Here is an 11792-nt window from a genome sequence, read left to right as displayed (position 1 = left end):
GAAGCGTGCGCGATTCAACCAGGAAAGGGAGCTTGAGGAGAGGAGCCACGTCGAGAAGAAGCACACGTTTGGGCCAATGAGAGCGCGCATTACAAAACACAGAGCCGAATTAGCAACAGAGATGCACGACGAGTTTTATTCGCTGGGATTGACGTGCGGGGTTTTCCTGAGTGGATTTGCTATGGAATAATGTAGGGCGTTAACCCTCTCGCTGCCAGAGTTTGGAGTATATAGGTCAAATTGACGACAGCTCCCAAAGGCAGATAATAACAATATGTTGTTTTTTTTTTTTTTTTTTTTGTTTTTTTTTTAAACACCAAAACCCACATGCCTCCTTTCTGGATATTTCAACGCAGCACCATCTGGTATTCAGGGCAACTGATTCATACATTTCAGATCAGTGGTTTGTTTCGAGGGGTGTCATGTGAAATGTCAATCTAGCTATTCTTGAGAGGTGCATATTTCAAGGTGGAATTCGAATGCATATTAACAAAGGTAACCAGTTTTATTTGGGAACTTCAAATGAACTTTCAGGAAAATGTGTGTAATGCATTGCCGATCATGCATATGAAAAGTGAAGCCGCTGTCCTGCAACTGAACTGAGAAGATCAGATTTTATTTAGAGAAACATAGCCCATTTAAATAAAAGAGGGCCGGGACCAGAAAGCAGCAGAACATATATAAGCCTTACTCAGAGAAATCAACAACAGCACCCTCGTGTTCTCCTTTAGAACCATTCTGAGAATCAGCTCTGTCTCACAGTGTAAAGCTCAATGCTGCCAACAGCTGGCAGCTTGCAGAACTGCATCACCAGAGACGCAGTGCAATTATGCGTGTCGGGGATAGGAGGGTACAGTCACACCAGGTAATGCCGCATGTTCGTGTGGTTGACTTCAGCATCAATGTCATTTGATTCCAGCACTGCTTAGTGCTTAAAACCAGATTCCCTTGTTGCGATACAGCAGCTTACACAAAAACAAAGCTAACTGCTTCAGTAAAACAAGCATGCTTTAATTAAAACAAATAATTCTGCAGAATTATATATATATATATATATATATATATATATATATATATATATATATATATATATATATATATATATATATATTATATAGTCATGCAAAACTTAAAATGGGGACCTTTCTCCACTGCAAAAGCAGACAGTCCTTCTGAGTGGATGTGCAGCAGAGGTCCACAGCATTGAAACAGCTAGTTAACCAGCGTCCCAGATGAATGGCCCTGCTCGATAATGTATGTTTATTGTAAGGTAGCAAGCGGATACAATAAACTTCAACAGCATCAATGGGATTACTAGGGTGTTAAAAAGGAGTTGGGTTTAGGTCCAGACAGACAATGCAGCTGTAATGTCTTTCTTCATCAAGCTGTACAACTAGAAAAAAAAAAAAAAAAAAAAAAAAAACTACATAGACTGTTTCAGGTACTTTTATTTTCAATAACATTTGGCACTGCACAGGCATTTGTTTGCACTTTGAAAAACTGCAAAACGCGTATTTTTTATTATTATTATCTTTTACATGCTTTATTTTCCAGCAATACCTGCGTGTACGAGCCCAAAGCTCCTTTCGTTATCAGACTGGTTCACATGAAAGCGAGTCAGACTGACAAAGCACGTCCCAGATTGAAAAAGAACAAAAGATGCATCACACGCTGGGATTCACGGATCATTCGTGCGTATCAGCGAGGTGTTTGCGCCATAACGTCGCATTCACTGCCCTCAATAGTAGGGGCTTTGGTTGGGTTTAACTGGGGTAAATAAAATAATCAAACAGGCTTACATCAAAGTGACTTTAAATACAGCGTATTGAATATAAGAATTGAAAATCCTCAGGAGTCAGAGCACACTGTTCATTATTAATATTCTCACATCTCATCAGAAAGCTCGGTCAACGTTTCCCTTGCTTTTCAAATGAATAGGACTTCTCAAACACTTGCACTTGTGTCTTGTAACTACGGGTGTGAACAAAGCCGAAACCAGATTGGCAAAAAAACAAAACCCAAAACTATTTTTTGTTTCGTTCAAAATGTGACCCAATCGACAAGGGGCATCAGAACTGAACTGACACCAGATTTCAATGACAGGATCAGACCCTGTGCTGGTTCCTGCAGGGCGGACAGGTAAATCACAGGAACTCAGCGAAGATCAGAAGATTTGGCAGGCAGCGGTGCCGAACAAATCTGGATTCTTTCAGCACGAAAGCAACTTTACAGAAAAAACTGCATTTTAGGACAACGAATCCAGCAGCATCAGTGTATTCTAATGAATGTGTTAGTTTATTAGATTGGTAGCGTGCTGTTTTGAGTGGAGTTATCTTACAGGTGTGTTCAATAAGTTAAGGAATTAAAAGCAAAGCTCGCAACAGTCAAATAAAGTACTTTTCTTTTATATATATAAAATAAGTATCATTTAATGTTACAAGCTTTCATGAAAAAAAAAAAATCTTTAAAAAAAATGAATTGTGAAAAACAGCCAGTGCTTTCGATCAAGCCACTCAGGAAAGCCAGGAAACCCGACAGGAAGCAGCACTGCAGGTTCGCAGCACACCAGCTCTACAGGCAGCAAGCTCATTCATTCATTCATTCATTCACAATGCGATTTACACAGCACTCACTCTGCTGCTGGGCAGGCTTGCCATTCCCAAGTATCTAGCTCTGACAAAGTGGCAAAAAAAAACATTCTGAGCTCTCACTTCAAATACAGAAATGTGGAAATATATATATATATATATATATATATATATATATATATATATATATATAACCAGTATAGATAGAACCTGGATTGGAAGGATGATTTGTTTGGATACAGGAGAAGGCTTCAGGTATGGGGAATTTGTTTCTGCCTTTGTTATAGTTTTATCAAAGTCAATAATAACAACACAAAAATTCTAGTTTCCTGAAAAGGGTGAAGAGATATACTGTGTCACTACAAGAGCTGTATATGTGTGTGTGTGCGCGTGTATAAAATCAAATGTCATTCTGGGGTGTTATGCCGTGTACAGGTTCCAAGGCTGTGCTGGGGTTCAGTTCTGCTCCATTCCTACACAGAGTGAGACTCCACCCAGTGGCACAGCCGCCTGGCATACACGTCCGGGCTGACGGTGGAGAAGGCCTGTCCTCTGTACCGGAGGCACTTCCACAGGTATTCAAGTTTCTTCCTGAAGCCGTAGACGGTAAAGATATCGACGATCCCCACAAAGTAGCGTGCCTCGGGCCCGTCGATGACGTGGAGGGGGTTCTTGAAGATGGGCAGCAGCCTGCGGTTCTGGGCCTGCAGTTTGGACTCGACGCTGGACTGGGCCCCCACAGTCTGCAGGGAGATGGGCCTGTCCGGGTGCACCTCCCTCACCTGGCACTGCACCGTGCTGCACACTGTCTCCGACACCAGCTCCGCCACCTCCTCCTCCACAATCCCCGGCACAGAGAAACTGCTGCTTCCGTTCACCGACCTGCGGGGGAATCAGACCGAGACCAACCGCGCATCACAAACCTTAACAACGCAGCTCCCTCCGTGGAGAGCAGGAGACGCTAATCCCGTTCACCTCAAATCTGGGGCCGAACCTGTCAAACCTGACATCCCTCGATGTTGTAGAGAGGAATTCTGCACAAGCAATCAGCATGTATTCAAATCTGCGGTGGAACCCAAGTCTGTTATTTCAATTCAAATTCCAAATCGAGGCACACCCTTAGACAAGTTTACCATAGTGCAAACAATGTGCAATAAAGCAGAGAAAATGCATGGTAAAGCATTGCAAATCCCACAGATGTATAGTAAAGCATATTTAAACTGTAGTCAGGTTTTAAAGGACCCAATGACTCAGCATCAACGAAATGGTTACATAATCCATACCCACACCACTCTGTGTGCAAAGAGGTGCCTCCTACCCTCTGTCCCAAGTCTGTCTACATTGAATTTCCAACTGTGTTGTCTGAAAATCAAAAAATGGGCAACACCAGGCATCTCCTACCCTCTCCCTAACCCTTCGATGAGCTGGAAAAGTCACAGGACCAGAAGACGTACTGCTTTGTGCGCATGATGAGGCTGGCGAGGGACTGGCTCGTCTTCCTCTCGTCCACATGCAGCGGCTGGACGGCCACCAGGAGGCTGTAGTCCAGCACGTTGAGCCCCTGCAGGAACTCTGTGTCGATCTCCATCTGCCGGATGAGCCAGGAGCGCTGCTGGTCTGGGGGCAGAGAGGACAGCCAGGCTCAGGGTTAGCCTGCGATCTGTGTTTCCTCTTCTTCCTCAGCAGTATGCAATCAGTCAGCAGGGAATACGAGTTAACTGGTCCCAGTCAAGGGAAACCACATGTATAGCGGTTTAATAACCACATTTCCATACTAGAGATTGCAGCTGTTTAAATGAATTAGGGATGCAGAAGCGTTCATGAAGAGCTTTTGGCAGCTTCTTCACAGTGTTCTCTGACTGTATGTTGGCATCTAAAGTACCAGTTTCAAGTCGCATCGCAATGCATTCTCACATCACATTTTCACAGAAGGACTACACTTCCCAGAATGCATTTGAGTTGAAAAGCCTGAACTCTTCCAGACTGTCTTAGTGTACACGGGGTCACATGATAACCCAACTACAAGTCACCGCCTCTACAGATGAGCAATGGGACTCTCTCTTACCCACAGAGATGTATTTCCCTTCGAAGTTCAGATCTTTGAGCACCACGATCTCCTGGCTTCTCTCCGGGGTCGGCTCTGTCCAGCGGCTAAGCTGACATCCCTTAATATCGTACCTGAGAGAAATTCAGCACAAACAGGCAGTGTGCATTGCACCCAGTCAGCGCTGCAATCCTGTTAGTTCAATTCATAGTCCAAGTCAAGGCACACCCTTATAAAAAAAGTCTACCATAATAAAAGCACTACCATAATAAAGCATTGGTAAAAAAAAAAAAAACTCCACACATGTATTATTCTCATCTACGTGTGGCTTACACCACCTCCCCTTTAAGGTGGTAAAGGCTTTCCTTCCTTCTACATAAACTTCTGAAATATTCTGTTAAAGGGAAAGTCACATCTGGATTCCCTGCATTTAAATGCATCTTCACACGTTTCTGATGCTGTATTGTGTTAGCTGCAGAAAACAGCATGGAAATAAACCATGGCTACGAGGGGGTTACTGTGCTAGTCTGACCTTCACTGACAGACAGACATGTGGAACCTGTCCTAGTGACCTGGCTGCGTTCTGCCCTCTGTGGCACACGTGACTCCTCCCATGAAACTGAACAGAAAGCAAACCAGTGAGGTCAGCTTTCTCCTTTGTTCTTCTGACAGAGGCACCACGGGTATCTCTTTTCAGTGCTTTTCCCAACAAAAACAAAAAAACCATAATGCAGGCTTGAAACTGAACTCTTAGGTGTGATTCACTTTATTACAGGCGGATTTGGTTCCCAAGGATGGGAGAGATAAAACAAACAAACAAACATGAAAACAATCACACTCATATTCATACTTCTGTGATTTTGAGATACCAAATCAGCTTTCTTTTAAGGTTTTTAAGATAACAAAAATGACTATAAATTACGTACTGTTTCTTTAAAAAGGACACATTAGCATATTTTATTACACACAGAATCTGTGTAATACTGCAATTAAAAAAGCAATGTTCCCATCTCTTGCTAATTATCTGCTAGACCCCAGAAGCTTTGCTGGGTAATGAACAGACTAATTGCTAAACGCTCACAATGTAAGTACAGCTACCAGGGACTCAAAGCAACGATTTCACAGCAATTACTATTCCTCTAGTTTGCTATCCTCTGTAACACACCAGCTGAAAACTAGTTAACACGAAACGTTTGGAATAATTGTGCAAAACTAGCTGGAAACATGGAGCAGTTAAACTGTTGTTCTGGGCGGGTTCTTGGTAGTTTACACAGAGACTGGAGTTTACACGCGTTTAGATCGACTAAACATACATGGTGCAGCTGGAACGTCAGCCAGTGTGTTCTAGACTGGCCTCTTACCGTTCACTGATCCTTTCATCAGGGTAAAACACACTCTGCATCACTATGATGTACTTCTGAAATATAATAAAAAAAAGCCAAAACATGCATGACATATACATAAACAATGACGCTGTTGGATCATCTCTAGGGGTTAACAGGAGGTAATCTGTATCCCATAATGCTCAGATGATCTGTCGTCATAGCTCCCCAACACTCCCAGTCCGATCCCCCCATGCAAACAACACCCTAATCAGGGGTACTGAATTCACAAACAGAAGGAATAATATGGAAAGAACGACCAGAACAACAGAGTAGGCAAGGGGATCCAAATGAATTCAATATGACAACCAGCCCTACCTTTCCATGATTTGGGATTTTGATCCTGTGCACCCCTAAAACAAAGGGATAAGTAAAAACAACAGCTATTTATATATTCAATTATTTTTTAAAAAGCACTCTTAATATCATATCATACATTCAGATGCAATTTTGTAGATAATTAGATTACAGAGGTCAGATGGAAATAATCCTAATGCAGCGTCGACAATTTAAATGACATTTTGTGAATTTTTCAAATAATTTTTCTTACCGAGATACTTGACGATGAGAGAGTGAGGGTACTTCTCCAGGTGCTCCATGTACACCTTCAGGTTGGAGAGGAGAAATCGGACCTCCTTTTTGTTCTGCGTTTTCAGAAAAAACCTCTTGTCGTTCCTGGGTAAAAAAAAAAAAAACATTTAATAATGAATGAATCTCTGCATTCATTAGATTGTGTATTTATTGAACCCGACGCTTCTCTAAAGCTGGGATGGGTAACCCCTCCAGCGCAGGTTTTTGCTGTAGTTATGTTAATTCTTCAAATGAACCAATTAAAGGTGTATCCTGTTAACCCTGGTGTAGAACAGCACTGCAGACCTCAGGGTTACCCAGTTCAGTCCCGTTCGCTTCTGTCTGACTCACGTGAGGAAGAAGTCTGCCTTGCTCTTGGAGTTGCTGATGAACTTCAGGTACAAGCCTTTGGAGGAAAGGGAGAGCTGATACTCCTTTTCCGTCATTCCCAACCTCTGTCGGAAATGAGAAAAGACCGAGCCGGCAAACGTCCGCATCTTAAACCCCTGTGAAAGGAGGCAGAGAATGAGACGAGAGACGAGTGCCACAGCCCTTAGCCCTTGTATTATATATAACAGTGTATTAAAATGAATGCGACCATATGCCAGTCTCGATTGAACATGCACATTTGTTCAAAATAAAGAACCCACAACTAGGTAAGACTGCTTGACATGGCTTGATAATCCTTTTTGTACTGAACACGCTGACAATCGCTAATCGATGTAGCCAGGCTGATCAGCTTAGATTCTCTCCACTTACATTGTGCCCCTGGTTCACTTCCATTCTGAAGTCTTCCTCAGCAAGCTCATTCTGGCAGAGACAAAGGGGGAAAAAACAGCAAGTTATATCTCATACCCTGACATAAGCCCCTTTTTCTAGGTATTTTGCTTCTTTACTTTATAGTGATACATTATTTTCATATTCGGGGCAGGCAGATCAATACAGATTGCCAATCGCTGTTGCTTCCTGGTACCTAATCACTTCCCCTTCCAGGGCAGGTTTACTCCAGACCGTGTGACCGACAGCACAGGAAGTGGTACAAGGAAGCAAAAGATTTCAGTCAAACGAAAGGGCAAGCAGCAACGATGAAGACAGACAAGAGATGCCCTGTTTGGAGGGTAAAAAGCCCCTGCGTCATCCTGAGTCACAAGCCCTTCCTCATCGGAGGGTTACCAGGGCACGCAGGCAGTGTGGGTGTGATGGACAGTTATTGACCTTGCGTGCAGGATTAGCAGAGTCAGGCTCCTGATCACGAAGGAGCTGCAGCCTGTCGCTGCAGGTCACATGACACGGGGGCGGGCCCAGCTCTCTGGTGTTGATGAACGGATTTTTCTTATTATTTATTTGTCTGTCTATGCTATAGAGAAGCAAAATGCTAGTTTAATACGTGTTTGAATACAACATTGTGTATTTAAAAAAAAATATATATATAATTTCTATCCTTTTAAAACAAGTTAAAATAAAGAGGTAGAAAAACTACTGTGATTCTAAAATCTCCTTGCAGGATGAATTTTTTTTAACAAATACTAGAATATATATAAACCTATGAAGAAACCAATACAGTGCATAAACTCTGCTTTTAATACCACATTTAAAAACCTGCCTCCTGGTGAAGCTCATTTCACTGTATGCTTATTGTGAGTAATATTAGTATCTATCAATCCTCCCTGGAATAAACAACGCTGCTCTTTAGCCTCGCCACTGTTCAGTTTATTCAAACACATCTCACTGTTTATCAAACACAAAGAGGGACTTGCAACACTAAGCTGGTTTTAGTTCTGCGCATGGGAATAAAGTCCCCATGACGACTAATGGAACAATAGCTAACAACACTGCTGCTTTAGAGATATCATATTGTCATGCATCTGCAATCCCAGAGCCACCACAGGCAACACTGCACCATTACAGGCGAGTTGTTGTTATTTTCCTGCTGGCACCGAAGCTTCATTTCAGGAAACAACGACACTGTTGGTCCTAGCGCAATCTCTGGGCGTTACTGGGAGGTCACTTTCGTGTCTGGTGATCAGGCGATTGGTCTTCGTAGCTCCCCAACACTCCCAGTCCAAAAAACAAAACAAAAAGGACGAATCAGAATGAAGGACAGACGGTCCACAAAGGGAGCAATTGTTTTGTTTTTTTGTTCCATACTAAATTGCAGTTCAAGTTGAGTAATTAAGGATTAATGGGTGTAGAAGATCAGTTTTCTCTTGGTTTTATGGTTTTATCTAAGAATTTGACATGGTTGCCTGTCTAAAACCAAGCATTAGGAATAAAATTGCCATACTGTGTATGTGTGTGTGTGTGTGGGGGGGGGGGGGGGGGTGTTCTGCTGTATATTACAACAACTTCTTCATTTCACTCAACTGTTGTGATCTTCTGTGAATTCCTTGATGACTTCGTCTCCAAACCACAGACAGATCGTAATATTGCAACGGCTTTCACTGCTAGCGCAGAGGTATAGCCTTTGTGAAATACCTGCGTGACACGGACCTTGCAGAGACCATGAACCATGTGTGTTGATCAGAAGCTGCTCTTCTGCTCTAGCTGCCTTGCGCAGACATACGTCAGGTCTTTATACAAGTAAGCAGCAGCACCCTCTTTGTGCAGGATGTTTGACCAAAAGAGGCAGGTGTCTACATGGCACAGACTCTTACCTCTATAAAGACACTTTAGGTGGTCTAGCCCATGTTACCTGTACCGGTGTAATGTGTCCTTGTGCAGAAGTGAGCTTTATAGTTGGCATGGTTACATACCCTCCCTGGCAAGACAAAATGCCCCATCATTAAAGCATTCAATTGCCACGTGGTCTTATTATGCATCATGCACTTAATCAATCGGGACTATCACGTGTATCATGATGCACATTGTATCTCAACCTCATCGTATTGTGACATTAGGGTATCATTACACCCCTAGTTGCACACATATTTATACAGATATAAAACAGACAGCTAGAACTGAAGAGCAGCTCTTGCGCTCTGGAGAAAGCACTTTAACAAATACGCGTTGGTGTATTTGCAATAGGAACCGCTCACAATTGAGCAAGCATCGCAGAAAGGCACTGGGTGCCGGGCGTTTCCTACCGGAGGCGGGTTGTCGATACAGTTCTGCACGGCGGCTGCCAGCCCCTCCTTCAGCATGCAGGTGAATCGGTAGAACTCGTGCTCCTCGCCGATCTCGAACAAGCCGAGCAGCTTCCACTGCTGTCTCGCATTCAATATCAGCTTCCTCCTCGACGTCCTGGTGCGGCGGCTGGGCCAGGGCTCCTGCGCGTCCATCTACGACAAACACAGTGCTAGCGCGTTTCTATACATGCATTGAAGCTGGCAGTTTTGCCAATGGACTGGACGATGAAAGGTGAATTAACCACTCCCTCCTTGCTTTATCACTTCGTGGACATCAGATGTAACTAGTTAACTAAAACTAACCCACCAATAAAGGACGCCTATATTAGCAGTGTCTGATCTATGAGGTTATTGGTTATTACAGCGAGCGACACCTTTCTCAAAACAATGTCTTTATAAATAACACAGCGCCCATCGGCTTGAGCTTAGCAGGGTAACTGGTACGGTACACATACCTCGCTTTGGCTCATTTTGTTGACTAGTCATGCAAGTGTCTTTCTCGCTGCTGCGTTCATGCTGCTCCGCCCCGGCTCTCTCGGATGCGAGCTGCAGCGCAGCAGCCTCCCGTTCCACTGGAACTCGTCCCACGAACAGCCCGAGGGCGATAACCTGTCAGCAAGTTCCAGTACGGACTGCACCAAAGGGGCTCCGATCGCACAGGGGTGCTGACGCGCACAAAACAGCTGGGTGGACAGATCCACAACCTCAGCATGCTACAGTATTATTACCACTACAAAATAAACGCGAAACACAACGAAACGTCTAAAGCAAAGACCGCTGCTATGAATGCATGCGTGCTGTAAAAAAGACGCGTTTAATTCAAAATGACTTTGCAGGGAGACCGTCCCATTGTGCAGGCTGCAGCTCGACAGTGAATTGGGGTTTGAATGTGTAGCTCTATTGACGGCAATGCGGATAATGCAAGCTATCCCTGTAGGGCGGGTGTGTTGCTGTAATATTCAGGGTGCTAACAGTATGTGAGGCGCTTGCAGCTGTCGCTGTAGGAGAACAAGCATTTATATGTGACCTGGTTCCAGCCTCTATAACCCACGCTGTGTTTGTCCAGATGAAAATACTGTTTGCTATCCTGCTGTAGCAACAAGTGTCACTTAAAATGATTATAACGACCGCCCAGGGGCTATACGCAAGTCGTGTTTGCAGTCAGTCAGTCTATAGATTCATGTGATTTAACATATGAACTATGAATCTGAACTAGGGTTCATGAAGCGGTCATTACAGACATGCGGTCCTACAGGCGGTCGTTAATACAGTTTGGACTTTATAGCACTAAGCATTGTAATAAAACAACCATATATATATATATATATATATACACACACACACACACACACACACACACACACACACACACACACATATATATATATATATATATATATATATATATATATATAATATATATATATATATATATATATATTCATAACAAGTTGCCTATAAATAAATAGACTCTTACAAGCTTGTTATGTCACTTCTCACGTACTGCGTTATTATTATTCTTATTCTTCTTCTTATTCTTCTTAGTATTCATATGACCCATTGTAGTTACATTATAGAAAGACTTGACCGATGTGTTACAGTAACACTGCACTTACCGAACGCGTGAGAAACGCTGATTTTCTGAAGGAAAGTTTACTGTCTCCTTCTGAGTCGAATCTTCTTCTCCTTGCCCGTGTTAAACACGTTCGCTCTCCGGCTGTTTCATTGCTCGGCAGTTCATCCTCGGTTACGCTCCTATTTAAAGTCCAAACCATTCAGCTGCTGTACAGTTCGTTGAAGTTTGTTTATTAAGAGTTATTTACTCAAAAGCAAAAAAAAAAAAAAAAAAAATGTGGGTCAAGAACAACTGAACACCGATTTAATAAACAATGTATAACGAGTACTAAAAATTAAATTTGCCCCGGACACAACGCCTGAAGAATAAGCTTGCATCACAATAGTTAAATTAAATATTATTTTAAAAAAAATAAATAAAATAAAAAAAAAAACTGCTTTATGGACACGGGTCACACAGCCAGGTCTTACACAAGCAATGCTCTTTGAACCGCAGAGCTGTCAGGGT

The 11792-nt window shown here is 42.9% G+C and overlaps 1 protein-coding gene across 2 annotated transcripts; it reads right to left on the bottom strand.

The window, feature by feature from the left end:
- Positions 1-1128: 1128 nt before the first annotated feature.
- pip5kl1 (phosphatidylinositol-4-phosphate 5-kinase-like 1) lies at positions 1129-11555 on the bottom strand. Of its 2 annotated transcripts, none has more exons than XM_041242688.1 (10): positions 11326-11555; positions 9668-9862; positions 7344-7394; positions 6936-7090; positions 6565-6689; positions 6333-6367; positions 5994-6049; positions 4654-4766; positions 4043-4205; positions 1129-3470 (listed from the first exon to the last, which is right to left on the bottom strand). In XM_041242688.1, exons 1-10 carry the CDS (start codon positions 11482-11484, stop codon positions 3062-3064), a joined length of 1461 nt encoding a protein of 486 aa, XP_041098622.1. In that variant the 5' UTR covers positions 11485-11555; the 3' UTR covers positions 1129-3061. The 2 variants fall into 2 exon arrangements, with proteins under 2 accessions (XP_041098622.1, XP_041098623.1); XM_041242689.1 differs by lacking the exon at positions 11326-11555 and adding an exon at positions 10165-10823.
- Between the last annotated feature and the right edge of the window lie 237 nt (positions 11556-11792).

The sequence above is a fragment of the Polyodon spathula genome, unplaced genomic scaffold (genome assembly GCF_017654505.1).
Source record: "Polyodon spathula isolate WHYD16114869_AA unplaced genomic scaffold, ASM1765450v1 scaffolds_1422, whole genome shotgun sequence".
Lineage (NCBI taxonomy): Eukaryota > Metazoa > Chordata > Actinopteri > Acipenseriformes > Polyodontidae > Polyodon > Polyodon spathula.
The sequence above is the reverse complement of the archived record's forward strand: the minus strand, read 5'-3'. Positions and strand labels throughout refer to the sequence as shown.

What these genes read in the sequence shown, in the direction of transcription:
- pip5kl1 (XM_041242688.1), bottom strand. Translation starts at nt 11,484, where the DNA reads ATGGTTTGGACTTTAAATAGGAGCGTAACCGAGGATGAACTGCCGAGC. An exon ending in AAGGCAGACTTCTTCCTCAC is followed by an intron (nt 6,690 to 6,935) that starts GTGAGTCAGACA and finishes TTTTTTACCCAG; the next exon opens with GAACGACAAGAGGTTTTTTC. An exon ending in AGGGAAATACATCTCTGTGG is followed by an intron (nt 4,206 to 4,653) that starts GTAAGAGAGAGT and finishes CTCTGCCCCCAG; the next exon opens with ACCAGCAGCGCTCCTGGCTC.